General features: G+C 41.4%; 1 protein-coding gene across 4 annotated transcripts in view; it reads right to left on the bottom strand.

Moving 5' to 3' along the window:
* The window catches only part of LOC101790697 (solute carrier family 12 member 7), an 87204-nt gene that overhangs the window by 56528 nt on the left and 2944 nt on the right, over positions 1-27732 (bottom strand). For 2 of the 4 annotated variants that reach the window (XM_072033230.1, XM_038174329.2), the window contains exons 2-5: positions 13756-13853; positions 11393-11515; positions 1839-1985; positions 1011-1065 (exon numbers count right to left, since the gene is read on the bottom strand). In XM_072033230.1, the coding sequence (XP_071889331.1) occupies positions 1011-1065; positions 1839-1985; positions 11393-11515; positions 13756-13853 (423 nt within the window). Of the gene's footprint in view, positions 1-1010; positions 1066-1838; positions 1986-11392; positions 11516-13755; positions 13854-20414; positions 20434-24076; positions 24137-27732 lie in introns of those variants that run through there. The other 2 variants (XM_072033228.1, XM_072033229.1) reach the window with 2 other exon arrangements.

Here is a 27732-nt window from a genome sequence, read left to right as displayed (position 1 = left end):
TTAAGATAGATGCATTGCTAATAAAATTTTTGCTTTTTGATTTACAAACCAACAAAATCACTAAAACTGAAGAGAAAAAAAAACAGATGAAAACAAGTCTAGTGTAAGAACTATGAACACTCAGAAATGAAACAATCTTTTCAATAAACATTAGAAATACATGGGAAAGGGCAGAAGTTTTACTTACCTGGAAGGTGATTAGGATAACTACATTATAAAATATAAGTCCTTTAAAAAACTTACTGCATTTATATTTTACATACTATAGTGCATCTGAGAAATACAATTATTCTAGATTCTGCACAAATTGGAGTGTTTAATTTTGCCCAATAATTTATTCATCAGTTCTGGAACCCCTCACTAAACCAGAGAATCTCTGCAAGTGAGGATTAATTTATTTAAAATATGTACATAAAGCTTAAAACATAACTTTTGTTAGGTATACTGTTTAGAGTTCATAATGTTAATTGAAAATACCAGTATTCAGACATGTTGATAACTGAGAAGGATTAGAAGAGTTATAAAAGCTAACTTTGTGTCTAAATGTCTTTTTCATAATTGAAGAGGAACAAGCTTGTCTATTAAATTTATCCTGAAAAGGCTGAAGGTGACGACCATAACCCAGAATGCCTAGAAAAAGATTTCTGCCTGTAGACTGGCTGTTAGGCTGCTGTGCTTGCAGAAAACAATATAAGTAGTTCCAACATATAGAAAATTAATCATTTAGAGAAGTAATCAAGCAATGTAGGCAACTTCAGGCCAAAAAAGAGAGAAGCCTTATTTTTAAGGAGATCTGCTTTACCTTTATACAAGTCTCCTTTAGCTCAAATCATATCTTGTATTTTATTCAAACAATCTAATAATTGATGACAAAAATTCCATCTCGCCTTAAGTCATATAAATCATTACAAGAAAATAAATACTTGATGCAAAGCTCCAAACATTACTTCTCATTCCAGCTTTGACTACTCCTCCGACCATTCATTATTTAAGATAAAACTGTTGATTACCTGGAACGACACCGTTTGTTGCTATTGCACTCATTGAAATTGCAGTTAGCATAGTCTGTGGATAATGAAATAGAGAAAAAAAAATAACTTGAAAGTTTTTGAAAGACAAGACAAAATGATTTAAGTGTAATTAAGAATGTATTTATTTTTTTAATAAAACGTTACAACAACCAAAAGCAGTCATACCTTTAGTTAGGGATTTCCATGTAAATTGAATACTAAATTAACTACATCTTCCAGTAGAAGATTTAGATGCTTCAGACAGACTTCAAATATACTGGAAGAGTACAGCCACTGAATATACTTAAAATAAGAGATGTTTTCATTCCAATTAAATATAATTAAATTAAAATTCAATATTATTAACCAACTGGTCAAGGATCATTGCTACAACAATGTAATCTACTAGTGGCTTTACATCCCACAAAATGAATTTATGAACATGATACTAGTAGTTTATGTTTCAGTTGTTCTTAAGTAGTGAAAAATGAAACCATTCAGGACTCAATCTATATCATTAAACATTTGCTAAAGGCCGATTCAATAAAAATTCCTAAAATACCTCTAGCTAAAACTGAATGTGCTTGGCTCAAAGAAAACCCCATACAGGCTGAAATGGCATGACATTCAGTGCATATATTTAAATATAATAGAAAATAGTGTCATCTCAACTCATTCCATATCTCTCAATTGCACTGATATTTAAATCTCACAGAGATATTTAACTTCTATGGGGAAATCTTGCTCTGCTTACTTATGCAAAAGAAGGCAGCAGCATTCTGGTAACAGAATAAGTAAACCAATAATAAAGAAAAAAGGTTATCTTACACAAGCACAACACATGAACACGATGATGAAAGACTCGAGAACTCCAGCTGTTCCAACAATCCATGTCAAACGTAGGAACAGAATGACTCCTAAGATGTTTTGCAAGCAGGGCAGGTACACACCAATAAAAGTGCCCATTCGTGGAACCTGGAAACAGAGACCATAAATCCCTTTGCACTAAATAAAGTCCATAAGTACTTTCTCCTTCAAACACTTAACACAAGTGCTCCATGAACAAACACCAAATGAGATTGAGTGGTAGCTTCAGAATTTCCAGCTTCACAAACATTCACAGACTACTTGTTCAGAAAGATTCCTGAAAAAACAGAATTATTTGTGATAGCAAAACCTGCTTTTCCTCCAGAATTAGGATGAAATCTTCATAAGGGCAGATCTCCCTCTATCTCTTGATTACCAAACTTCACACAACTTCTTCCAAAATACCAGTTACAGGCTACTGGTGAGAGAATTTACTGGCATTATCAAGATACTGAATATACTCAGTAAAAAGTTGATCACTAATTGGCCTGCATCTAGCCCACAAAATTTTAGCTGTTCATTTTTTGTAAGTTGAAAACACAAAAAAAAAAAAAAAGGAGAGAAAGGAGAGAAGATGATACAACAAAACCAGAAGAAATACAGACCTAACTACACTTTATTTTTGCAAAAGCGTTTAAGAACTGCTGTTACATACACACTTCATGAAAGTCAGGCCTTTTCTGTTGAAGCACTCAACTTTGAAACAGTACACAGTAGGTCTCCAGGTAAAGAAGTTACTCTTAAATCAAATCTCAGGCTGTGGTAAAAGCAGTCAATTTAGATTAGCAAGCAAGCATTGCAGTAAGTTTCCAAGTACTTAAAAGGACACAATGTCACTCAGACTATAACCAATGCAATTAAAAAAAGTTAATGTCTTTGTGCAAAATCAGTATTACTATCTCAATTATCATGGAATGATAGAATAGCTAATGTTGAAAGAGACCTCCAAAGGTCATCTGATCGAATGTCACCTAAGACAGGTTGCCTGGGACCACTTAGAGACAGCTTTTCAAGATCTGCCAAGAGGGACACCCCACAACCACTCTGGGAGACCTGTGCCAGTGCTCTACCACCTGCACAGTAAAGAAGTGCTTCTTGACGTTAAGATAAAACCTCTTGTGTTCTAGTTTGTGACCACCACTGCTTCTTTTCCTGGCACTGAACATCACTGAAAATAGCATGGCTCTATCTTCATTGAGTCCTCCCTTCAGGTTTTTATATATGTTGATGAGATCCCTCCTAAGCTTCCTCTTCTCCAAGCTGAACACTTCCAACTCTCACTGTCCCTCCTCATGGGAGAGGTGCTTCAATCCCCTATCATGCTGTTCTTACTACTTAACTATCATGTAATTTCAAATACTAAAGTGGGAAAAAAAATAAAAAACACCACTCGTACAAATCACACTTTCAAGCCACTATTTGGTGGAATACAAGTAAGTACACTGTTCATTTGGCCAGTCACTTCCAGATGGACTAATATTGTGCTGCATTAACAAAAACTCTGCAGCAGTGGGCTGGAGGACCGGGATCACACTGAGAACAGTGTGAATTACCAGTATTGGTTCTCATGTATCAAACTACACAGCTTTAACTGTTCAGATATGTAACCTTGTTCTGCAAAATGTATATATCACCTTTCCTCAAAACAAAGTTGCCATTGAGCCACTTAGCTCAACTTTCCCAAGTTATTCTTTCCCCCTCTTTTAGGCATTGATGCTTCAGGGATATTTGTTGGGGGTGGGGGGAGTAGTCATGATGGAGTCATGCAGTCAACAGCTCTTGTTCTTACGGGGGACTTCAACTTTCCAGACATATGCTGGAAATACAATACAGCCCTGAGGAAGCAGTCCAGGAGGCTACCGGAGTGTGTGGCAGACAGCTTCCTGAATCAGCTGGTCAGTGAGCCTACTGGGGGGTGTCCCGCTAGACCTGCTGTTCACAGAGAAGGACTGGTGGGAGATGTGGTAGCTGGGAGCTGTCTTCGGCAGAGTGACCACGCACTGGTAGTCTATTCTTGGTCAAGTTGGGAGATGAGGGGGAACATTTGTCAATAAAACTTCTACCTTGGACTTCCAGAGGGCAGACTTTGAATTGTTCAGGACACTGGTAGGGAGGGTCCCTCGGGAGTCAGTCCTGATGGGCAAAGGTGTCCAGGAAGGATGGATGGTCCTCAAGAAGGAAGTCTTCAAGGTACAAGAGCAGGCTGCTCCCTCTGTGCCGAGCTGACGAGCTGACAGGAAAGATGACTGGCTTGGCTGAGCAGGGAACTTTTACTGAGTGTCTGGGAGAAAAACAGAGTTTGTGTCCAGTGGAAGAAGGGACAGGCAGCTCAGGGAGACTAGAAGAAAGTTGCCAGCATATGCAGAGAGAAAAATCAGGAAGGCTAAAGCTCAGCACAAGCTCAGCCTGGCCATTATGGTTAAGGATAACAACAAATGTTTTTATAAATATATTAATGGCAAGAGGAGGGCCAAGAGAGAATCTCCATCCTTTACAGGATGCATGGGGGGGGAACATGACTGGTGAGGATAAGCAAAGGGCTGAGGTTCTTAATGCCTTCTTTACATCTGCCTTTATTAGTCAGACCAGTCAGGGTACTCAGCGTCCTGAACTGGAAGCTTGGGACAGGGAGCAGAAGAAACCCCCTGCAGTTCAGGTGCAAACAGACCTGTTGCTCCACTGGGACTGTCACAAGTCCATGGGGCCAGATGGGATCCACCTGAGGGTGCTGAGGAAGTTGGCAGATGTGATTGCTGGGCTACTTTTCATCATCTATCGGTGGTCGTGGTCATCTAGAGAGATGCCAGATGACTGGAGAATTGCTAATGTGACACCCATCTTTAAGAAGGGTCATAAGGAGGACCTGGGGAACTACAGGCCTATCAGCCTGACCGCAGTGCCAGGAAAGGCGGTGGAACAGGTCATCTTGAATGCACACAGCATGTGCAGGACAACCAAGGGATCAGGCCCAGTCAGCATGGGTTCGTGAAAGGCAAGTCCTGCCCGACCAACCTCATTTGCCTCTATGACCGGGTGACCTGCCTGGTGTATGAGGGAAAGGCTGTTGATGTAGTCTGCCTGACTTCAGCAAGGCCTTTGACATGGTCTCCCACAGTATTCTCCTGGAGAAGCTGGCAGCCCATGGCCTGGATTGGTACACTCTTTACTGGGTTAAAAACTGGTTGGACAGCTGGGCCCAGGGAGTAGTAGTGAATGGAGTGAAATCCAGCTGGTGACCAGTCACAGGTGGTGTTCCCCAGGGGTCAATGTTGGGGCCCACCCTCTTCAATATCTTTATTGATGATTTGGTTGAGGGAATTGAGTGCACCCTCAGTAAGTTTGCAGACGACACCAAGTTGGGGAGGAAGTGTCAATTCACTGGAGGGTAGGGAGGCCCTGCTAGAGGGACTTGGACAGGATGGGTCGATGGGCAGAGGCCAATGGGATGAGGTTCAACATGGCTGAGTGCCGGGTCCTGCACTTTGGCCACAACTACCCCATGCAGCACTACAGGCTTGGGGCAGAGTGGCTGGAAAGCTGTGCAGAGGAAAAGGATCCGGGGGTGTTGGTCAACGCTCGCCTGAACAAGCCAACCATGTGCCCAGGTGTCCAAGAAAGACAACAGCATGCTGGCTTGTATCAGGAACAGCATAGCCAGCAGGAACAGGAAGGTGATCGTCCCCCCTGTACTCTGCTCTGGTGAGGCCGCACCTTGAGTACTGTGTTCAGCTTTGGGCCCCTCACTAGAAGGAAAACATCAAGGTCCTGGAGCATGCCCAGACAAGGGCTACGAAGCTGGTGAAGGGTCTGGAATGCAAGTCCTGTGAAGAACAGCTGAGGGAACTTGGGTTGTTTAGTCTGGAGAAGAGGAGGCTCAGGGGAGGCATTAGTGCTCTTTACAACTACCTGAAAGGAAGCTGTGGGGAGCTGGGGGTCGGCCTCTTCTTGCAGATAACTAGAGACAGGACTAGAGGGAATGGCCTCAAGTTGCACCAGGGGAGGTTTAGTTTGGAAATTAGTAGACATTTCTCCACAGAAAGAGTAGTCTGGTATTGGAATGGGTTGTCCAGGGAGGTGGGGAGTCACCGTCCCTGGGAGTATTCAAGGAAAGATTGGATGTGTTGCTTTGGAACATGGTTTAGTGGGTGACATTGGTACTAAGGGGATGGTTGGACCAGATGATCTTCGAGGTCTTTTCCAACTTAATGATTCTATAATTATATGATTCTATTCATTCTTATCCACTTTTACTTCTTCCTCCATAGCTCTGAATAAAAAACAAAGACAAAAAAAAAAACAACTCACTAGCAGTCCCCCCCAGTCATACTGAAATACAAGTAACTCAGTACTCTCCTTTTGCCGAGGTGATCGGCTCCGGGGCAGACGTGTTCTGCAGCGGAGCAGGGGATCGGGCCAGGCAGGGCTAATTTTTCCGGCATCGAGCCTACTTGAGGGAGCCGCCAGGACCCGGCAGCCCTCGTGAGGGAGGCTGATGAGGCGAAGGCGGAGCCAGCAGCGCCCCCTCCCCAGCCGTTCAAAAGCAGCCCCTAGGGAGCGCAGCGAACAGGACAGGCAAACAGGGCGTGGCGCGTTAGAAGGGAGTGGCGCGGCAGTTCGCGCAGGCAGGGCGCGCAGGAAGGGCAGAGCGCTCCCCCCGCCCATACGAACACCTCCTTAACGACAGCCGTTAGCTAGGTGATAATGGTCTCCACCAGGCACGGCGCGCTCTCCAGGAAGTCGGTACACACCCAGACCGACTACCCGTTAAAAAATGCAGCAGTTCAGGTCACCGGATGCAAGGAGTGTCAGAGCCTGTTGCTGCCATCGGCGGGAGGCAGAGAAACTGCATGCAGAGAAACTGCATGCGTGAGGTGCGAGCAGGTGGATGACCTGGTCCGCATGGTGGCGGAGCTCAAGGAGGAGGTGGAGAGGGTGAGGGATATCAGGGAGTGCGAGCGGGAGATAGACGTGTGGAGTAACTCCCTGCAGGGCCTCAAGGAGAGGTACCGGGGTGAGACACCCCAAATGGAGGTGGACCCCCTGCCCTGTTGCTGTCGGGCAGAGGGAGGGGATCTGGGAGTTGAGGAGGAATGGAAACAGGTCCCTGCTGGACATTGCAGGCAATGCCCTCCCCTTCTGGCCCCACCTTCCCAGGTGCCCTTACGCAACAGGTTTGAGGCCCTGGAGCTTGACAGACCAGTAGCTGAGGAAGAGGTAGCAAGTGTTCCCAGGAGGATGCCTAGGGCGAGGAGGTCGACTCCACGCCTCAAGACTGCCTCCATCAAGGAGGGTGATTGTTGTGGGAGACTCTATTCTTAGGGGAACAGAGGGCCCTATTTGTCAGCCTGACCCTACCCATAGTGAAGTCTGCTGCCGCCCTGGGGCCAGGGTCAGGGACGTTGCCAGGAAGCTTCCCAACCTGGTTTGCCCCTCTGATTATTATCTTCTTTTGATAGTCCAGGCAGGCAGTGACAACATTGAAGAGAGAAGCCTGAAGGCTATCAAAAGAGACTTTAGGGGGCTGAGACAGTTAGTGGATGGAGCGGGAGTGCAGGTGGTGTTTTCATCCATCCCTCTGGTGGCAGGGAGGGGTACAGAGAGGACACGGAAAGCCCACCTGTTAAACACGTGGCTCAGGGGCTGGTGCCAACGCAGAGATCTTGGGTTTTTCGACCATAGGGCACTTTACTCAGCACCTGGCCCGATGGCTGCAGACGGGTCCCTATCTTTTAGGGGAAAAAGGATTCTGGGCCAGGAGCTGGCATGGCTCATTGAGAGGGCTTTAAACTAGGTAAGAAGGGGGATGGGGCTGAAGCAAGGATTGTTAGAGCTGTGCCAGGGGGAACAATGGCAAGGCCGGAGGATAAGGTAATGGCCCAGCTGAAGTGCATCTACACCAATGCACGCAGCATGGGTAACAAACAGGAGGAGCTGGAAGCCATCGTGCAGCAGGCAGGCTACGACTTGGTTGCCATCACGGAGACGTGGTGGGACCAGTCTCATGACTGGAGTGCTGCAATGCCTGGCTATAAGCTCTTCAGAAGGGACAGGCAGCACAGAAGGGATGGTGGTGTGGCTCTCTATATTAGAGAGTCTTCCGATGTTGTAGAACTTGAGGCTGGGAATGACAAGGCCGAGTCCCTTTGGGTTAGGATCGGCTGGGACAAGAAGGCTAGTGTCCTGGTTGGGAACTGCTATAGACCGCCGAACCAGGATGAGGACACGGATGAGTTCTACAGGCAGCTGACAGAAGTTGTGAAATCTTCAGTGCTTGTACTCGTGGGTGACTTCAACTTCCCTGACATATCCTGGAAGCACAACACAGGCCAGAGAAAGCAGTCTAGGAGGTTTCTGGAGAGCGTGGAAGATAGCTTCCTGACGCAGCTGGTTAGCGAGCCTACCAGGGGTGGCGCCCCGCTAGACCTTCTCTTCACAAACAGAGAAGGACTGGTGGAGGATGTGGTTGTTGGGACCTGTCTTGGGCAGAGTGACCACGAAACGGTGGAGTTCACTATTTTTGGCGAGGCCAGGAAGGGGACCAGTAAAACCGTTGTATTGGACTTTCAGAGGGCTGACTTTGAGCTGCTAAGGACACTAGTTGGTGGAGTCCCTTGGGAGACGGTTCTGAAGGGCAGAGGAGTCCAGGAAGGCTGGGCGCTCTTCAAGAGGGAAATCTTAATGGCGCAGGAGCGGTCTGTCCCCACGTGCCCAAAGACGAGCTGGTGGGGAAGAAGACCGGCCTGGCTGAATAGAGAATTGTGGCTTGAGCTTAGGAGAAAAAAGAGGGTTTATGATCTTTGGAAAAGTGGGCAGGCCACTAGGGAGGACTGTAAGGATGTTGCGAGGCAGTGCAGGGACAAAATTAGAAAGGCCAAAGCTCATCTGGAGCTCAATCTGGCTACTGCCATTAAAGAGAACAAAAAACATTTTTATAAATACATCAACACAAAAAGGAGGACTAAGGAGAATCTCCATCCTTTACTGGATGCGGGGGGAAACTTAGTTACAAGAGATGAGGAAAAGGCGGAGGTGCTCAATGCCTTCTTTGCCTCAGTCTTTAGCGGCAATACCGGTTGTTCTCTGGATACCCAGTACCCTGAGCTGGTGGAAGGGGATGGGGAGCAGGATGTGGCCCTCACTATCCACGAAGAACTGGTTGGTGACCTGCTACGGCACTTGGATGTGCGCAAATCGATGGGGCCAGATGGGATCCACCCGAGGATACTGAGAGAACTGGTGGAGGAGCTGGCCAAGCCCCTATCCATCATTTATCAGCAGTCCTGGCTATCGGGGGAGGTCCCAGTTGACTGGCGGCTAGCAAACACGACGCCCATCTACAAGAAGGGCCGGAGGGCAGACCTGGGGAACTACAGGCCTGTCAGTTTGACCTCAGTGCCAGGGAGGCTCATGGAGCAGATTATCTTGAGTGTCATCACGCGGCACTTACAGGGCAACCAGGTGATCAGGTCAAGTCAGTATGGGTTTATGAAAGGCAGGTCCTGCTTGACGAACCTGATCTCCTTCTATGACAAAGTGACACGCTTGGTGGATGAGAAAGGCTGTGGATGTGGTCTACCTTGGTCTACCAGCAAGGCTTTTGACACCGTTTCCCACAGCATTCTCCTCAAGAAACTGGATGCTCGTGGCTTGGACTGGCACATGCTTGGTTGGGTTAGAAACTGGCTGGATAGCCGGGCCCAAAGAGTCGTGGTGAATGGAGTCAAATCCAGTTGGAGGCCAGTCACTAGTGGCGTTCCCCAGGGCTCAGTGCTGGGGCTGGTCCTCTTTAATATCTTCATCAATGATCTGGATGAGGGCATTGAGTGCACCCTCAGTAAGTTTGCAGATGACACCAAGCTATGCACATGTGTCGATCTGCTCGAGGGTAGGAAAGCTCTGCAGGAGGATCTGGATAGGCTGCACCGATGGGCTGAGGTCAACTGCATGAAGTTCAACAAGGCCAAGTGCCAGGTCCTCCACCTGGGGCGCAATAACCCCAAGCAGAGCTACAGGCTGGGAGATGAGTGGTTGGAGAGCTGCCTGGCAGAGAAGGACCTGGGAGTGATGGTGGACAGTCAGCTGAATATGAGCCAGCAGTGTGCTCAGGTGGCCAAGAAGGCCAACAGCATCCTGGCTTGCATAAGAAACAGTGTGGCCAGCAGGGCTAGCGAGGTGATCGTCCCCCTGTACTCGGCTCTGATGAGGCCGCACCTCGAGTACTGTGTTCAGTTTTGGAGCCCTCACTACAAGAAGGACACTGAGGTGCTTGAGCAAGTCCAGAGAAGGGCGACGAAGCCAGTGAGGGGTCTGGAGAACAAGTCCTACGAGGAGTGGCTGAAGGAGCTGGGCTTGTTCAGCCTGGAGAAAAGGAGGCTCAGGGGCGACCTTATTGCTCTTTACAGATACCTTAAAGGAGGCTGCAGTGAGGTGGGGTTTGGCCTGTTCTCCCATGTGCCTGGTGACAGGACGAGGGGGAATGGGCTAAAGTTGTGCCAGGGGAGTTTTAGGTTAGATGTTAGGAAGAACTTCTTTACCGAAAGGGTTGTTAGACGCTGGAACAGGCTGCCCAGGGAAGTGGTGGAGTCACCATCCCTGGAAGTCTTTAAAAGACGTTTAGATGTAGAGCTTAGGGATATGGTTTAGTGGGGACTGTTAGCGTTAGGTCAGAGGTTGGACTTGATGATCTTGAGGTCTCTTCCAACCTAGAAATTCTGTGTGATTCTTTTTCCTATACCTAGTTTTCATTCTGTGGTTCATTCTCCAAGCCCTGCTAATTCCACCTCATCATTCCTGCTTGAATAGAAGTTTGTGATTTGTCAGGCTGCATGTTTTTTATCCAGGCTTTCTCCTTCTGAACTGCTTCCAACCTTTCACAGAGGGATCAATCTAACTTTTTATTGCAGATTGACTAGGTTGCATATACTGCTTTCCTAGAGGTCTAGATAGGAATTTTGGGCATCCAGACAACCCTCAGAGATTTTAGCTGTCACTTTCAAGCAAATATGTTTAGAAATGTGTTAAAGAGAGCCTTTCCCTCCTCTGAACACAGATAATATAGAGCTACTCAAAAAACAAAACTGCTACCATATTAACAGAATTAAAAAGTGACTTTTTCCAAGTGTTCCTTCAATTTCAACCTGAGATAAAAAATAAATACATCATTAAACCAACAAAAAGGTGAAAAAATTCACATTGCATCCCCACCAAAGGTAGATAAAAATACTTATGTTCATGTAAGGATGGAAGGAAGAAGAAAAGAAGGGAAGAGGAAACAGGAATGCTTGCAGTGCTTGCTTTGAGTCCTAGTTTTACACATTTCATCTGGGACTTTTACAGCAAGTTCTTGCTAAAATATGATGCCAAGAACAACAAATTAAGGTGAGTCCTATTGTGAACAATTCAGTTTTAAGTACAGTATTATAAGTGTCCTATTTTCAGGCATCCTTTGTTGTTGTTTTTTTAAACATCGAAAAATATTCATGATAATCTAGCCACAAAAAGAGAAGTTTAAATACCTTGACTTCTTTTCGCTTGGTGTCTTCATCTGCTTCATGTTCCACCACACCTTGCGTCAGATTCGTATAGTTTGCTAGTTTATTAAGAAGAGATGACACCATGGGATTGCTATCCATTTCCTCCTGTAGGAATTTTAAGACAACTGTATTCATTAAAAAGTTTAAGTCACGATTTTATGACGCTACTTCAAACAAACTCAGCGGGCTAGCCCTGACTGACTCAAATCCAGAATCTAGCATGACAAAAGACTAGTCATCTGTCAATCAAAAGAAAGTTCTAAATCTTTTTAGAAGTTCAACGCTACAAGGCTATATTGCTTTTTTTAAAAAAAAATAAATAAGCAAACAATCTTACAATATGCAGCTTGTAAAGCTAGAATACAAGGGAAATCTAGAGAACAGCCATTATTCTAAAAATTATAGGGGACAATATTTATGGGATTGCACTAGCAGCATCAAGTTATTAGACACTAGCTGGATGTTAGAAAAAACACCTGAATAATTGCCTCTGATAATTCTCTCAAGCACCAAATATCTTCAGATTTGAGGACCTCTCAGGAACCACAATTCTTAAGGATCATTCCCAAACCTACAGTTGTAGGCTTTCAGATTTTTTTTTTTTTTTTTTTATCTCAAAACATGCATACTACTTCCAAAGCATGCATTTGTTGAAAATACAGGCACATATATTCTTATGACACGTAATTAAACATACGTAACGTTACTTGACACAGCAGTCAGCCCATCTTTCTTCAGCCAAATATCTGCTACAAAACCAAAGCATGCTAAAAATAAAAATCCCAAAGAAGCACATATAATAAAACTATTCCAGGAAAACAGAACTAGGAAATTCAATCAAACATGCAAGATCAAACACTACAAGGTAGATGAGATTAGGATGGCAAACAGTAAGATATAAAAACTAAGGCATCTTTGCCTGAAGGCATTAAGTCATGATAATCACAGTCAACATACATTAACTTTTTTGTACTTTTGTATGAAAAAACAAGTCAACTGAAAACATGAGGCTAGGAAACATACAACAAAACACATGCTATGAAAAGATTGAACACTACATCAGCAATGGTGATGAAGTCACTAGAATGTTTTCAAGAAGACACTATAACAGCATGATCCATGATCTGAGATATGCAAAAGATAGTTTTCTTTATACCATCAGCTGAGGATTTAACATCAGGCAGTATTGAAAATAACTGATGCAAGCATATATTCAAAGTCGATTAGGGACAATGAAGAAAAAAGCAGCAAGTACAGAGATTTTATCAACACTGAGGAATACAGCGGCTTATTTGAACAGATAATTTGGGATATTAATGAGTTAAGAGTCTGAAGGAGAGAAATTCAGTGACTAAACTTGATCGTGGTTTCTGTCAAAAAACTATTTAAAAATTCTGTAAGTGACAAATAGACATTTAATGACTAACAACACTGATATCTAGCACAATCTTCTCTAAGATTTAGTGAAAAGTAGTAAAATCAAGCATTCTGGTTATACAGAAGAAGGGAACTGAAACATGTCTTCTGTGCAAAGATATTTAGAAGAAAGAAGGGAGGAGCATAAGAGGAAGACAAGAATGGTGGCTTGAATGCAACAGCAAGATGAGCAAGCAACGTAACAAAGACCTTGTTTATCAAAGCACCAAAGCAAGACCAGTAGATGCTACTGAAGTAAAACTTAAGCTAAACTTACTGAAAGTACCATTTCAACGTGAAAACAGCACTTAAGTGTACCATATCAATATACTTTTTTTGCCCTGTAAATGATTGTAATTACTCAGTGAATTAAACAGGCATTAAGCTTGCATTAAAAATCAGATGTTTATATTAGAAAGCATAAATACCTATGGTATGCTATACATTGTAACTGGACAATATATTTAAGTCATGGCCTATTGCAGCTTATAGCTTCGCTTCCTTAAAAAGTCTGTTTTTCCCCAGATCAACATAATATATTTCCCGATTCTTTTAATACTTGATAATGCTTTGTTAAAACTACTAGATTAAAACCTTCAGCAGTTATCAACAACTAATTCATAGACAACCAATTTTAAATGCAAGAAGGCTCATCTCTCCTCTTCATAGCAATGCATACCAACATTTACCAGTTTTGCATATATAAGCTAGAATATAGAAAAAAATGAGTTTTTTTTTTTTATTACAGCATTCCAACCTGTTGAAATGTAATGTTTTTCCCACTAAATTTCCCACAGATTTTCCCCCACTATGCTAAATTTCAGAAAAAAGGGAGAGGGTTTTCCTTGTTTTCTATCTTACTACCACAACCTGAATTGAAGGTAACATATTTTCTTTTGTAATATTTTATAAAAAAAAAAAAAACTTACCTCAAAGAGAGCCATATTCTTTCCTTCATACTTATTTCCTCTGTCCATCTCCGCGTTATTAATAAATGGACTACTTTCCCTGGCAATCCCATCCCCTGCTGTAAAAGAAAACAACACAACAAGGTTTTAGCATAAAAGTGATGTTGAGAAGATACCATTTTAAGAATATTCCAGAAAACAAATGGAACTAGAGTCAAATTGCTGCTTCAAAAAGAGGACAATGACAAATTATCTATCTTGACAAGGAATCATCATTCTGAAAAATCTACAGATCACTTGATGTAGCTATATTGTTTTAAAAAGAAATAATTAGTTTTTGTTGCTGTTGTTTTTGTTTGCCCCCTTCCACTCCCCCCCCTTTTTTTTTCTTTTGAAGTCTTAGATTTCCAAAAATGAAAGGGTTCCCAAGGGTTAGTTCAAGAAGGTCTGAGTCAGTTGCAGAGACTGTGTCCACACCTAAGGAAATAAAATTTAAAACTTAATTTAATAGAGTAACCTTCGTAGAGTATTTTGTCTTTTAAACTTCTACATATTATCACCTCTCTAGTTTACTTAAAATCTCTCTTTAATAGAACTTGACATAAACCTTTGGGGGATGTAGGGGTATATTAAGCTAGCCTAACTTTTCCATACTTTATTGACTCCAATTAAAAAAAAAAAAAAGAAAAGAAAAACACTTCTGTAGTGTTGAGGCAGGAATTTATGCAAAAAGCTACAAAATAATTCTTTTTAGAAAAGCTGCAAAAGTTGTGGGGATCTAGGATTCTTGGGCTCTATATCTATGATTCTTCAATGAGACGCCATACTTATTCATTTCCTTACTGAAATATCAGTCTCACAAAGCTGTAGATCCCCTGACCTGCTCTAAAACACCTTCTTAAAAAAAAAAAAAAAAAAAAAAAAAAAAAAAAAAAAAACCTACAGCATCACTTCCCCTAGTTTCCAGTCCATACAATACAAGAGGAGTTACGTGCTTGTAACTGTCACAACACTGGAATTCAGAAATAGCCTCAAGTCCTTTGCTTGTGCTTTTTGGCCTTATATTTTGTTACAGCAACAACACTTACACAGTCTTTTCACCACATAATTAAAAAAAAAAAAAGCTGGAGAACAAACTGTTCTTTTCTGTGTATTCTCCACTCCATCCTTCCAGCACACTTTTTTTTCCCCACACAAAGTCCCAGAACAATGTTATTACTGAGACACCAGAAGGCAGTCTCAGCACTTCAAGTACTATCCCAGTTGTAATAAGAGAAAAATAGATCTCAGTCCTTCAAGCAGATGAGACAGAATATCCTTCAGGAATGTTGTCAACCAGTCTTCATAGCTCCCTTAGATTTACAGTATCACAATACTTACTAGTATCAAGAGAGATGCAAAAGATAGCTGTTATCCATTAGGCCTCTAGAATTTATTCTATGGTCCAGAGAAGATTCATCCACAATCTACTGTTCTTATCTAGGATTCTACCATGATGTCCAGCTTTTGTTTTTCTGTTTCTCTACTTAAGCTTGTATCATCTATCCCACTGCTTCAAGTCCTACAACCTAAATATTTCCCACTCCACTGACCAGCTACCAAGCTTGTGTGTAGGTTTGTTGTTTGGCTGTTGTTGTTGGGGAGGGGAGAATGAGGGGAGAAGCTTGTTTTGTGTAGTGTGCATTTTGTTGGTTTTTGTTTGCTTGCTTTTTACAGAGCATGGTAGAATGTGCCAGTTTAGTACATGATTATCAGAGAAATTGGCATTTATCAGCTCTGTTGGACTCCTAGAGAACAGTTCAGTTAGTATTGCTATAGCCAATAAAAAGCAACCGTTCCCACTCAGATACATGCTGATTTCTTACATCTTCACACTAAGGCATACAAGTACTAAAACTTCTTAGTTTCTTAACAGAATTACTGGAGCATTATTTTCTTTCAGCTGCATTCCTTGAAATGACTAATGTTATTTATGCTTAAGTTTTTTAAAAAAATATTTCTTCTACAGCCAATTCCCAAATTAAATAAACCTCTTCCATTGAATGAGATTTCTTAATATTTTTCTTGCTAAGCACTTCCATTAACTTTTCTTGTTCGGTAAGAGATGGTATCTGTACTTACTAGCTAAATATTAATACTTCCAAACCCTTTAGGAAGGAATAGTCTTCCAAAAAAAAAAAAAAAAACTGGGGAATTTCAAGTATTTTTTTATCTTCATGCAGTGTGTAAAGTCAGAGTTGCTACTCAGCAGCAATATTATTAGACTATACAAAGTATCAAAAGGGCAAGCTAATAATGTGAATCAGTATTCATAATTCTGTTACTAAGGAATATAGTTTTGTCTTACCAGTTCTGGAGATAAAATGAACACCTCAGCACTGCATTTTGAGTATTTAAAATTGTAGGTAAGTGAATAGTAAAGTCCTCTGTTATATGCTTGGGTTTCTTGGATTTGTTCCAGTAGGAAAGAGCTCATCATAGAGATCATCATCTCTAACAAACAAGTCCTGTCAAATGCACCTAGCAGACTTCAAATGTAAAAACAAAAACCTAGGGTTCATGCTCTTCATATTTTATTTTTTTTTTTAAACATTTCCAGCTGACACTGCAACTCTTTTAAAGCTTTCCAATATTACTCTTTGATATAGTCTGTCACCGCCAGGCTTTATAGAAATCTCGCAGTGTTTTTTTTTTTTTTTTTTTTTTTTTTTTTTTTTAATACCCTGTACTCTCTTTTCATGTTTTGCCAATATTTATTTCATCATTTTCATTCTACTTGACATGGTCTTATTTGATCAGCATTATCTGTTTCAACAGTTTTCGTTGTTGGCTTTTTTTTTTTTTTGACAAAAGACTAACTGCAAAACTTTAACTGCAAAAAAAAAAAAGAGTAACTGCAAAAGTTTTTTTGACAAGTAGTCTCTTATTTCCAGTTTATTCACTATTCCTACGTTTATGAACAGCTTTTTACATGCTTTTCCCTTTGAAATTGCCTCAAACTCCCCTCTGGTGTGTGGAGGCAAGTTTTATATACAATAAAAATGATCGCTTCCAAAGTCTTAGATATTTGTCTAATGCGCGTATCTTCTGGAATCCAGTTAAAGCTTACGCAGTGTGACTAGTACCTCTTGACACTTCCAGTTAAAGCACTCAAAAATCTGCATTTAGCATTGTTTGATTTGTGAATGGAATTCAAATATGATGGTTTCCAGGCATCATCTTAAACCTGGACCAGACTAGCAGTTCATGTGAGGCAGTAATTAATCTTGGAACACCACTGGTATTAGAAGATCCATAAGAAAAGTAAAATAAAAAAAAAAAAAACAAAAAACAAAAAACATTTATCTGTTTCATATGGTTTGACATGTTTCCTGGTTTTTATGACACACCAAAAAATACTGTTGATGTGACACTCTATTCCACCTTACATAAGGTGTGCAACGCCTAAGCTTTAGAAATAACATACCCTCTGCTTCCCCCACCTCAGTTATATACTTTCTAAAAATTATCATCATTAATTTACTATGACAAGTTCACATACCATAGCACAGCTCCATGCTTTCTGATGGACCGGTAGGTAAACAAACTAAAGCCACAACTAATGTACCTTTACTGGAAGTCTACATGGTATTTGTTTGTTTATTTATGGGACATGCAAAGGCTATTCCTCCTAATTTTTACATCCACCTGTAGTGGGTTTACGTGGCAAGGGTTTGGTAACAGGGGGGCCATAGGGGCGGCTTCCGTGAGAAGAATCTAGAAGCTGCCCCCATGTTAGTTAAGGGCCCCACTGCTGACCAGAGCTGAGCCAATAATCACAGAATTTCTAGGTTGGAAGAGACCTCAAGATCATCGAGTCCAACCTCTAACCTAACACTAACAGTCCCCACTAAACCATATCCCTAAGCTCTTCATCTAAACGTCTTTTGAAGACTTCCAGGGATGGTGACTCCACCACCTCCCTGGGCAGCCCGTTCCAGTGCCTCACAACCCTTTCAGTAAAGAAATTCTTCCTAACATCTAACCTAAAACTCCCCTGGCGCAACTTTAGCCCATTCCCCCTCGTCCTGTCACCAGGCACATGGGAGAACAGGCCAACCCCCACCTCTCTACAGCCTCCTTTAATGTACTTATACATAGCAATAAGGTCACCCCTGAGCCTCCTCTTCTCTAGGCTGAACAAGCCCAGCTCCTTCAGCCGCTCCTCATAGGACTTGCTCTCCAGGCCCCTCACCAGCTTCGTCGCCCTTCTTTGGACCCGCTCAAGCACCTCGATGTCCTTCTTGTAGCGAGGGGCCCAAAACTGAACACAGTACTCGAGGTGCGGCCTCACCAGAGCCGAGTACAGGGGGACGATCACCTCCCTAGCCCTGCTGGTCACAGTGTTTCTGATACAAGCCAGGATGCCGTTGGCCTTCTTGGCCACCTGAGCACACTGCTGGCTCATATTCAGCCGACTGTCCACCATCACTCCCAGGTCCTTCTCTGCCTGGCAGCTCTCCAACCATTCCTCTCCCAGCCTGTAGTTCTGCTTGGGGTTATTGCGCCCCAGGTGCAGGACCCGGCACTTGGCCTTGTTGAACTTCATACAGTTGACCTCAGCCCATCGGTGCAGCCTATCCAGATCCTCCTGCAGAGCCTTCCTACCCTCGAGCAGATCGACACACGCACCTAGCTTGGTGTCATCTGCGAACTTACTGAGGGTGCACTCAATGCCGTCATCCAGATCATTGATGAAGATGTTAAAGAGGACCGGCCCCAGCACCGAGCCCTGGGGGACGCCACTAGTGACTGGCCTCCAACTGGACTTGGCTCCATTTACCACAACTCTTTGGGCCCAGCTATCCAGCCAGTTTCTAACCCAACGAAGTGTGCGCCAGTCCAAGCCAAGAGCAGCCAGTTTCTTGAGGAGAATGCTGTGGGAGACGGTGTCAAAAGCCTTGCTGAAGTCAAGGTAGACCACATCCACAGCCTTTCCCTCGTCCACCCAGCGCGTCACTTTGTCGTAGAAGGAGATCAGGTTCGTCAAGCAGGACCTGCCTTCCATAAACCCATGCTGGCTGGGCCTGATCGCCTGCTTGCCCTTCAAGTGCCGCATGATGACTCCCAAGAGGATCTGCTCCATGAGCTTCCCTGGTACTGAGGTCAAACTGACCGGCCTGTAGTTCCCCGGGTCTGCCCTCCGGCCCTTCTTGTAGATGGGCGTCACATTTGCTAGTCGCCAGTCAGCTGGGACCTCCCCCGATAGCCAGGACTGCTGATAAATGATGGATAGGGGCTTGGCCAGCTCCTCTGCCAGTTCTCTCAGTACCCTCGGGTGGTACTAATAAGCGATGCTGTTTGCTCCTCTGTGAAAGCATATTTAAGACAGGGAAAAAAAAACACTGCCACACAGCTGGGAGAGTGAGAGGAGTGAGGAACAGCCTTGCAGGCACCAAGGTCAGTGAAGAAGGAGGGGGAGAGGTGCTCCAGGCGCCGGAGCAGAAGTCCCCCTGCGGCCTGTGGTAAGGACCATGGTGAAGCAGGCTGTCCCCCTGCAGCCCATGGAGTACCACGGTGGAGCAAGGTTCCACGCTGCAGCCCGTGGAGGAGACCACGGTGGAGCAGGTGGCCCTGCACCGACAGAGGCTGCTGCCTGTGGAAGACCCCTGCCGGAGCAGATTCTGGGCTGGACCTGTAGCCCATAGAGAGGAGACCATGCAGGAGCAGGGAGTCTGGGGGGAGCTGCTGCCCACCCATGGGGGACCTGTGCTGGAGCAGTTTTCTCCTGGGGGATGGACCCCGTGGTATGGAGCCGTGTGGGAGCAGTGCTTGAAGAGCTGCTGCCTGTGGGCAGCCCCCGCAGGCTCAGTTCACTATGGACCGCATCCCCTGGGAGGGACCCCACAGCACAAGGGACAAGAGTGATTGAGAAGGAGCAGCGGCGAAGAAGCACTATGGGCTGACCATAACCCCCATTCCGCTGTTCCCCTACGCCACTTGGGGAAGAGGAGGTAGAAAAGGGGGAAGGTGCTTTTGGTTTCTTTCCTTTGTTTCTCACTTCTCTAGCTTGTTAGTAATAGGCAATAAATCTTACTGTCTCCCTATGCTGAGTCTGTTTTGCCTGTCACAATAATTACTGTGCGATCTCCCTGTCCTTATCTCAACCCTTGAGCCCTTTACCATCATATTTTCTCCCCATTCCTCTCTAGTACAATTAATGAGAAGAGCAACTATAGCTATTATAACAACCCAGCCCCCAAACCAATCTATCAGTTTTCCAATTGCAGATGCAATGTAACCCACACAAGTTATTACGAACTTATAATAACTTAGGGTTGTGTTAGCCCGAAGTTCAGAACTGCCAAGGTCATCAAATAATTTCTCGTTAACATTTCCAGGCACCAAACAAAACTTATGTTTGAAATAAGTCTGCATTCAAAGTGCTGGTCGTAAAGCCAAAGCAGCACATTGTTCAAATTCTCATTCCTCAAAAGTTTCGTGAAGAGTAGTGACCCTCACAATCATTGATAGGTAGAATACTTTAAGGTACATTACCAATAAAAAAAAAATCTAAACAAATCCTAACAAGTCGATTTTATGCAGCACAAGATGGAGCTCAACAGTATATATTTACAATCAATGTAAACAGGCAGAGACCACTTTGCCACAAAAAAGGTGTCTCTCGTCTTATAACTTACCCAATCCTGATCTTCACACAAACAGAACTGTAAACTATTCAGCAGGGGTTGGTGGAGTAATACAGAGTTCAAAGAGAACTATTTTGCTTTTATTTTCATTTTTTTTGTTGTAATTTTGAATCCAGTTGAGTTTGTGTTCACTACACAAGTGCTTATGCTGTCACTACAGAGACAAGAATAAGGACAGGAATAAGTGGCCTGAGTAAGCAAAAACACTTCTTTAGCACTGATGACAACCTAACTAAATCATAGAACAATAGCCCTTGCCCTCCTCCTCCACAATTCAAAAGAGTTGGAACATTAAAAAATAGAAGTATTACAGGTATCTTGTCTTAGGGAAAATGACAGACCAGAGCTTGGGAATTGAGAAGGCAGTCATCTAAGTGATCCTAAATTTGCACTAAAATGCCTGTTTAAGAGATTAAGGACAAAAATATTAGACCATCTAATCTTATTTCCTGTCTTTCCACAGGTTACAGAATTTCATTAGGCTCTACAAAATTTGAGAAAACATGCTGAGATTTGACCCTCACGTTTTCAGAATTGAAATAAAAATAAAATGGTAGATATTTTCCTGTTATGATTCAGATTTTTTAATTAGAGGAAAAATCTCAAAGAATTGTTCCTTATTTCTGCATTTGAATTTGGATCTTCACATTCCTATCTGTAACTTCCTAGTATACCTTCCAGATTTAACCACTTGCACTCAGCATTTTCCATCCATGAAGGTTACAATACTTATCAAGTTTCTTAAACTCCTTTTGGAAAAACTAAACCAACTAAGTTCATGAAGCATTCTCCTAATCTCCAGTCATTTTTATGGCAACATCCTTTCCAGTTTTTAAGATATATAAGAAAAATACAAACTCTAAAAATCAAATACAGCCTTCTACAGTCTCATTTGTGCTATTTACAGAAGTATAATAATCACCTTTCTGCTGCAAGGATCATGCTCTTTACCACAGCATTAAACCAAGATCATGCTCTTCTATTCCAGTCTGACCCCTAAATCCTTTCCAGATTCACTGCTTCCTCGCTGTTCCACACCAGACCTGTCACATACTGTTCACATTCAAGAAGTAGTCCCATTTGCCTTTGTATTCAAACAAATTTTGTCCAAACAAGTCCGTATGGCAAGCATCTATGTCTCCTTTTATACTGCAACAAATTAACATTAATCTGAGAAAAAAAAAAGCAGGTTATTTTTTAAATGGCAAAAGAATACAGCTATTTCTCACTTCTCTGAAAACCATCTAAATTGAACCACATGGCCACAAATCAGCTTGGCCTTGATAAGTCCTCTAACAAACTAAGCAACAGGTACATTTAAAAAAAAAAAAAGACACTACATTTTCAAATGGCAACTCTTAATCACAGCCCATGTATGTGCATTGAAGTAGGATCTGGTTAGCAAGGTACAATGATCTTTCTAATAAAAACTATGATAGGCATTTCATGAAGTTAGTATTGGGTTGTATTAAGAACAAACCACTATACAACGAAAACATGAAGGTAAGATCCTGTTTGTAAAAACAGGAAAAAAAAGCATCTATTGTTTATGTAAATAAATGTTTTAGGGTTAAAAAAAAAAAATGAGAAGTCACTTAAATGAAATATCAAAATGTCATGTTGCCTGTGGCAAAAAGCATAAATTCCATCTTCTTCATGATGCATATTTACTTCCTGTATGTCTTTTTTTTTTTTTTTAAATTAGCAGGCAATAAAAGGACTCAGACAATCTTAAAATTAGATTTCTCACCCCTCCTACTCCAAAAACGTATAGAAGTATTCTCTGGAGTGTTAAAGTAAACCCAAATTTTTCAAAAACAATTGCCTTACTTAAATTCCAATTAGGAAAAGACATCAATAACTTTGTTTCAACACAGCTTCACCAGCACAATTTTTTTGTTTGTTATTTTTTTTACATTGAATGGGCTTAGGAAGTCAGTGCAATCTACTTCATTTCAAAGTGATACTTTTAAAATAAGTGTCTACATATTTTTAACAAATCACCTAATTTCTTGCATTATCACCACCAATGACTAGTACAATTTAAGCTTCCTTGAAAAGCAGTACATGACGTACTTAACCTCCTTGTAAACCCCTTCATATAATGGAGGATGCCAGTACTGCATCCCTTCCCTTATCAACATCACTAATTTTTTTCATTTTCCTTTACTTAGGCTATTATAATTAAGCATAGTGTCATTCCAATGAAAGCATACTAGAAAGACATTTTATAAGTTCTTCACAGGACAGCTATAAGTATAGAACCTGATACTTAACTGAAATAACCATTACAACACAATACTGCATATATAGAGACTCACTTGGATTTTGCCCACTTTCTTCATTATCTTGCTCATTCATAATTAAAGTAAATCAAATCATTCTTCTCTGCTGATTCTTCATGCATCAGGAATGGAAACAAACTGACAGTTACCTCTTCCCAGCTTTGCTTAAGACCTCAAATCCTGTTTCTTACTAGTAAGGGATTAATCCTGAAAGAAGTCATTAAGGTTTCATGAACTGTAACCAGGCACATGACAAAGCCAAACTATATGACAGTCACAAACTCTCTGATCAGAATCCAGCTGCAGGATTTCTGTTAGCAATAAACACTGTGCTTAGTGAAATGGGCAGGATCAAGTTAATAAAAAAACATCTCTTTACCTAATAATAGCTACTGCTTAAGGTTTTCTTCACATCAAATAAATTCACCTCGAGAGACTTATAAAAAGATTGGTAAACACTAACAAGTAGTAGTAACCTATTTCACAGATTTATGTAGTATCAAAAAAGTTAGTTTTATGCATTAAGTACATATGAACAGATCTTATGCAAATGTAGTTGCTAAAGAATGGTTTTATGTAGGAAGAGCTCGTAGTTTTGTACTTAAGATGTAACAGATAAATAAAACACTTTAAAATATAATCCTAGCAACTTTGGAAGCACTCTTTATAATTTCAAAATACTTGTCTTAAAAAGGGGTCCCCTTTACAACTTGGGTTAGAAGTTGTATATCTAATTTGAAAGAGTATTAACCATTGTTTTCTGGTTTATGCATTAACTTATTTTACGCATTCTGCACTAGCCTCAAGCAACTTCATACAAACTATTTCAATTCTATTAAACTGATGTTATTGCTTAGAACAGACTATTCTTCCTGTGGTCTAACCTTTGCATCAAAGCTGAAATCTACTTTTCCCTGTGACCTTAACGCTTACACTAAAAAAAAAAAAAAAAAAAAAAGGTCACCTGTGGAAAGGCTAGAAGGCTCCTTCCAGGAACATTTCATAAAGCTCCTCTTGCAAGACCTGCTTTAAGTGAGTGATACTGCAAAAAGCCTGGCTCTTGTCACTCCTCGTTTTGACTCCTACACCTCTCCCATCCCATCAAAAAAAAAAAAAAAACAACAAAAAAACACACAAAAGCAACAACAAAAAAAAAACAGCTTGTGGACCTGAGGAGCACTGTACAAGTTGTGCCAGCAGAGGGAGATAGGACTAATCAATGGCAGCGAGCGATTCGATTGCTCCTGTCCTGGTAAGTTTCTATCAGGCCAATTCTAAGGTAACAAAGCCAAGTTCTTACTTCCATTGAAAATATGACAGCTTCCCATTCTTCAAGATAGAAATAATCTACTAAAAGGTTTTACTCACTTCAAGCAAGCAGGCTTGCAAGAAGAGGCTTTCAGTGTTACAAGGCACAAACGTGTCCCCCTGTTAGAAGGCAAGAAACAGAGTAAGTTTTTCCTTTCTTCTTCCAGAAAGAGTGAGATCTTAATTTGTTCAGATACATACTAATTTTCATAATAAATGTTTTTTAAAGCAGCTGCAGCTATACACATCATAGTATGCACAAAACATCCTCCTTATTGAACTGGTACATCCAATACAGTAAAGTAGGAAAACAAATATTACCCAATTACACAAGCACCACCACATGAACCAGGAAAGGGTTATGAGAACCTATTTGGAGAGTAATTACAAGAATCTATTTTTGAACAATGGAACCATGCTGGGTAAAAGGGGAAAGAAATCCTTAGAAGTTCATTATTTCTACTCAAATCCAGAAAATAAGTTTTTGATAAAACTATAGTTCATCAGTTTAGAGAGCAAATAAAAATAATTTGCATTATTATTAAGGTGGTGATGTGCATTGAGATGGCAGTGGAACAACGCTGCTGTTCTACAGCAAGCTGACTCACGGAAATAAAGCCTATTAAAAAAAACCTTCATGTTCCTATTATAGCCAGTTTCTTGCTGTTTTGACTCCCTAAAACAGTCCACAAACAGTAATACTGGAGACAGACCTAGTTTATTCAGCAGCACCTATTATGATCTGCTATGCTTTAACATCTTGACTACATATCCCTTACCAAAGGCAGCCTTTACAATGCTTGAGATTTTAACACATGGGTAACAATAATCTTAAAAATTATACCATAATAAAACATTACGAGCAAAGTTTTGCTATGAAAAACTAATAAAAAAACAGTTGCACCAGAAAAATTTTGTTCACCATATTCTGATGACTGCAAATATATCATTAAGAAAAGAAAGCCAGATTTCCAACAATAAAATGATCAAGAGATCTCAGTAACAATATTTTCATTACTGGATCAGAGAATTTAACATTATGAGGGTTTTTATCACTATATCTGATAGTCTCAAATTGTTTTAGAACTAGAATTTAGCTCTTGGGCAGTAAGTCCTATATGGGAATGTCAGCATTTAATTTACATGACATCAACAGAATTGAATAAAAATAATAATTTGTAGTCCGTATCAAGCAGTTACTTATGGTTCTCCTTCTGTAGAGGAGAAAACACTGTAACAGTCTAAAAACATTTAAACAGTTACAAAAGTGAAATTATTTAGTTCATTATCCTTAACTCTCTCTCATTCCAACTTACTTCCCTTGTAGCTATTAATAGAGCAGAAACACTTGAATTAAATTGGCTACATACATCATTTTGAAATGGTGAATGGACCAATTAGTCTCTTGGCATAGCTAGGCATACATCTGGAGATGACCTGGACAGCCAATGCCCCTTGCAGCAGAGAAAAATCCTACATGCTTCAACCACACCTGTGGTCAATTGTCAGATGTGCCTTTCTCTGCAAGAGGAACAGCACTCTCCATTCCAAAACTGCATTATTCAGCACGCCAAGAGGCAGGGGGAAAGTAACCAATAACTTCTCTAAAGGGAGACTGCCTCACAAAGCTGAAAGTGCTTGTTGAGAGAATCAATGAGAATGGAAATTGAATTAATGTAGTCTGCCATCAGGATCTCTGACTCAGTCTGCCAAGACATTTGAAATGAAATTCACTGAACACACTTAAAGAAATAAAATGACCATGGACTGAAAGAGAAGATCTCAGATAAGACATCAGTAAATGAGTAAGAAAAAAGACAAGCATGGTCTACTCAGACAAGGGTAATAGTCAGATGGCTCTTTAAGTTGTGCTGAGACACATACTGTTCCATATATTAATAAAATGCAACAACAAAAATAATTAGGTGACCAGAGATATGACAGTTGGAAACTCTTTCAAGTTATTTAGCTTAGTCAAGACACTAGGTAGTTGTGAAGTGCTGCAGAGGACCTTTGAGACTAAATGGACATTAACACAACAGGCAAAATTCAACATAGTACTGTAAAAGTCGGTATTTACATACATGAAGGAAAACAACCCTAGATAGTATGGCTCCGAGCTAGCTGATTCTTATCTTTCATAAATGAGATGCTCTGTTTAAGACTTTCATAAAAAACACCTGTACAATGATTGTTTTTCAAAACACAGCTTGAACATTGGGAATGAAAAACAAGAAGTCCATGTTAGACAAAGGTATAAAAAGCAGAGTCCATTCAAAACATGATTACTGCACACTGTTCTTGAACCTCCACCTTTCTGAAATGAACAGAAGTAGAAAAAGTTCAAGAGAAAGACAGTAACGGGAACAAGTAGTAAGCAATGGTTCCCACATAGAATGACTTACATGTAAAATACTCCGTTTGTAAAGTGAGAGGGTTGAGATGGGAATAGGTTTATAAAATCATGAGTAGTCTAGAAAGGGATTGGCAGGCATTAGCTTGGTTCAGAAACAAACAAAAAAGAGGTAATATGCCACTGAGCAGCAGAATTTACTGCCGGTTTCTGATATACCAAAACCACATTATCGTCCTGACAACATAGGAGAGACATGCTGGGTGTATTTAGAATAAAAATAGAATTAGAATTTGATTCATTTTTCCTTATTTTTGTGTTTACATTTTAAATCAAGTTTTACAGAAGCCTCAGCTATATCTGACCCACAAGTGGTTGGAGTCTGGAAGAACACGGAAACAGTATCACATTCACCAGCCCATGCATATCCCTAGACAACAGCATCAGCCTCTGGCCAGTACTGGAAACACCGTGCACACCGCTGATTCTTTATCCCTTTCTATCCTGCTTACGTATTTAATCTATGGAGATTTAAATAAGTGTGAAGATATGGAGAAACCGCAAGGGGATGAAGCAGAACACAAAAATGTAATGTATTTTTCTGTGCAGCAAGTTATGAACTGTAGACTGGTCCTGTGTTTAAGCAGAAGCAGACAGAAAATCAACTACAAACATCAGTGAGATTAGCCTGTCTTCCCTCCATTGCATATATGCACCCTCAACTATCCCTTTGTTTTCCTGGAATTAGCATTTTTCAGAAATTAACAGAATCCCCACGTAAGTACAAATGCTATGACTTCTTGGGAACCGATCAAGTTTGTCATTGATATTCCTTGTAATTGAGGTTCTTCAATTTAAGTTTTTTTTTTTGTAGGAGTTATTTGTCATATTGGTTTCTAAATAAGACACTGCTGTGGCTAGGTACATAACACTAGAGGATGCTAGTTACGTTCCAAAACATCTGATGTGTTGAACTTGTAATGAAAGACAAATTTGATTGATTTCAAAGTTTTTACAGGTCTATACTGTAGGCAGTTATTACTGACACATGTGAAGAACAAAAAACATAAGTTCTTGTAAAACTTCATCCATTACTCCCCCCACAACAGATCACTCTTTCCTTCTGTTCTTTCACTAATTACTATTTCCTAAGCACTATTCCCTTACAGGGAACTATAAGATCACTGAACAAGATAGGTACACATAAATATATACAAAGTACCAGGAGGAATCTGAGTCAGTAAGGCCCCAAACTTCAGCTGTATCGTTCAATCCAAATGTTAATTTCTGCCCTTCCCCATTACTCTTCATCACAAATCCTACTGAAGCCAGTACTATAATCCAGCCAAGCAGCCACTCATGT

Source organism: Anas platyrhynchos, chromosome 2 (genome assembly GCF_047663525.1).
Source record: "Anas platyrhynchos isolate ZD024472 breed Pekin duck chromosome 2, IASCAAS_PekinDuck_T2T, whole genome shotgun sequence".
NCBI lineage: Eukaryota > Metazoa > Chordata > Aves > Anseriformes > Anatidae > Anas > Anas platyrhynchos.
The sequence above is the reverse complement of the archived record's forward strand: the minus strand, read 5'-3'. Positions and strand labels throughout refer to the sequence as shown.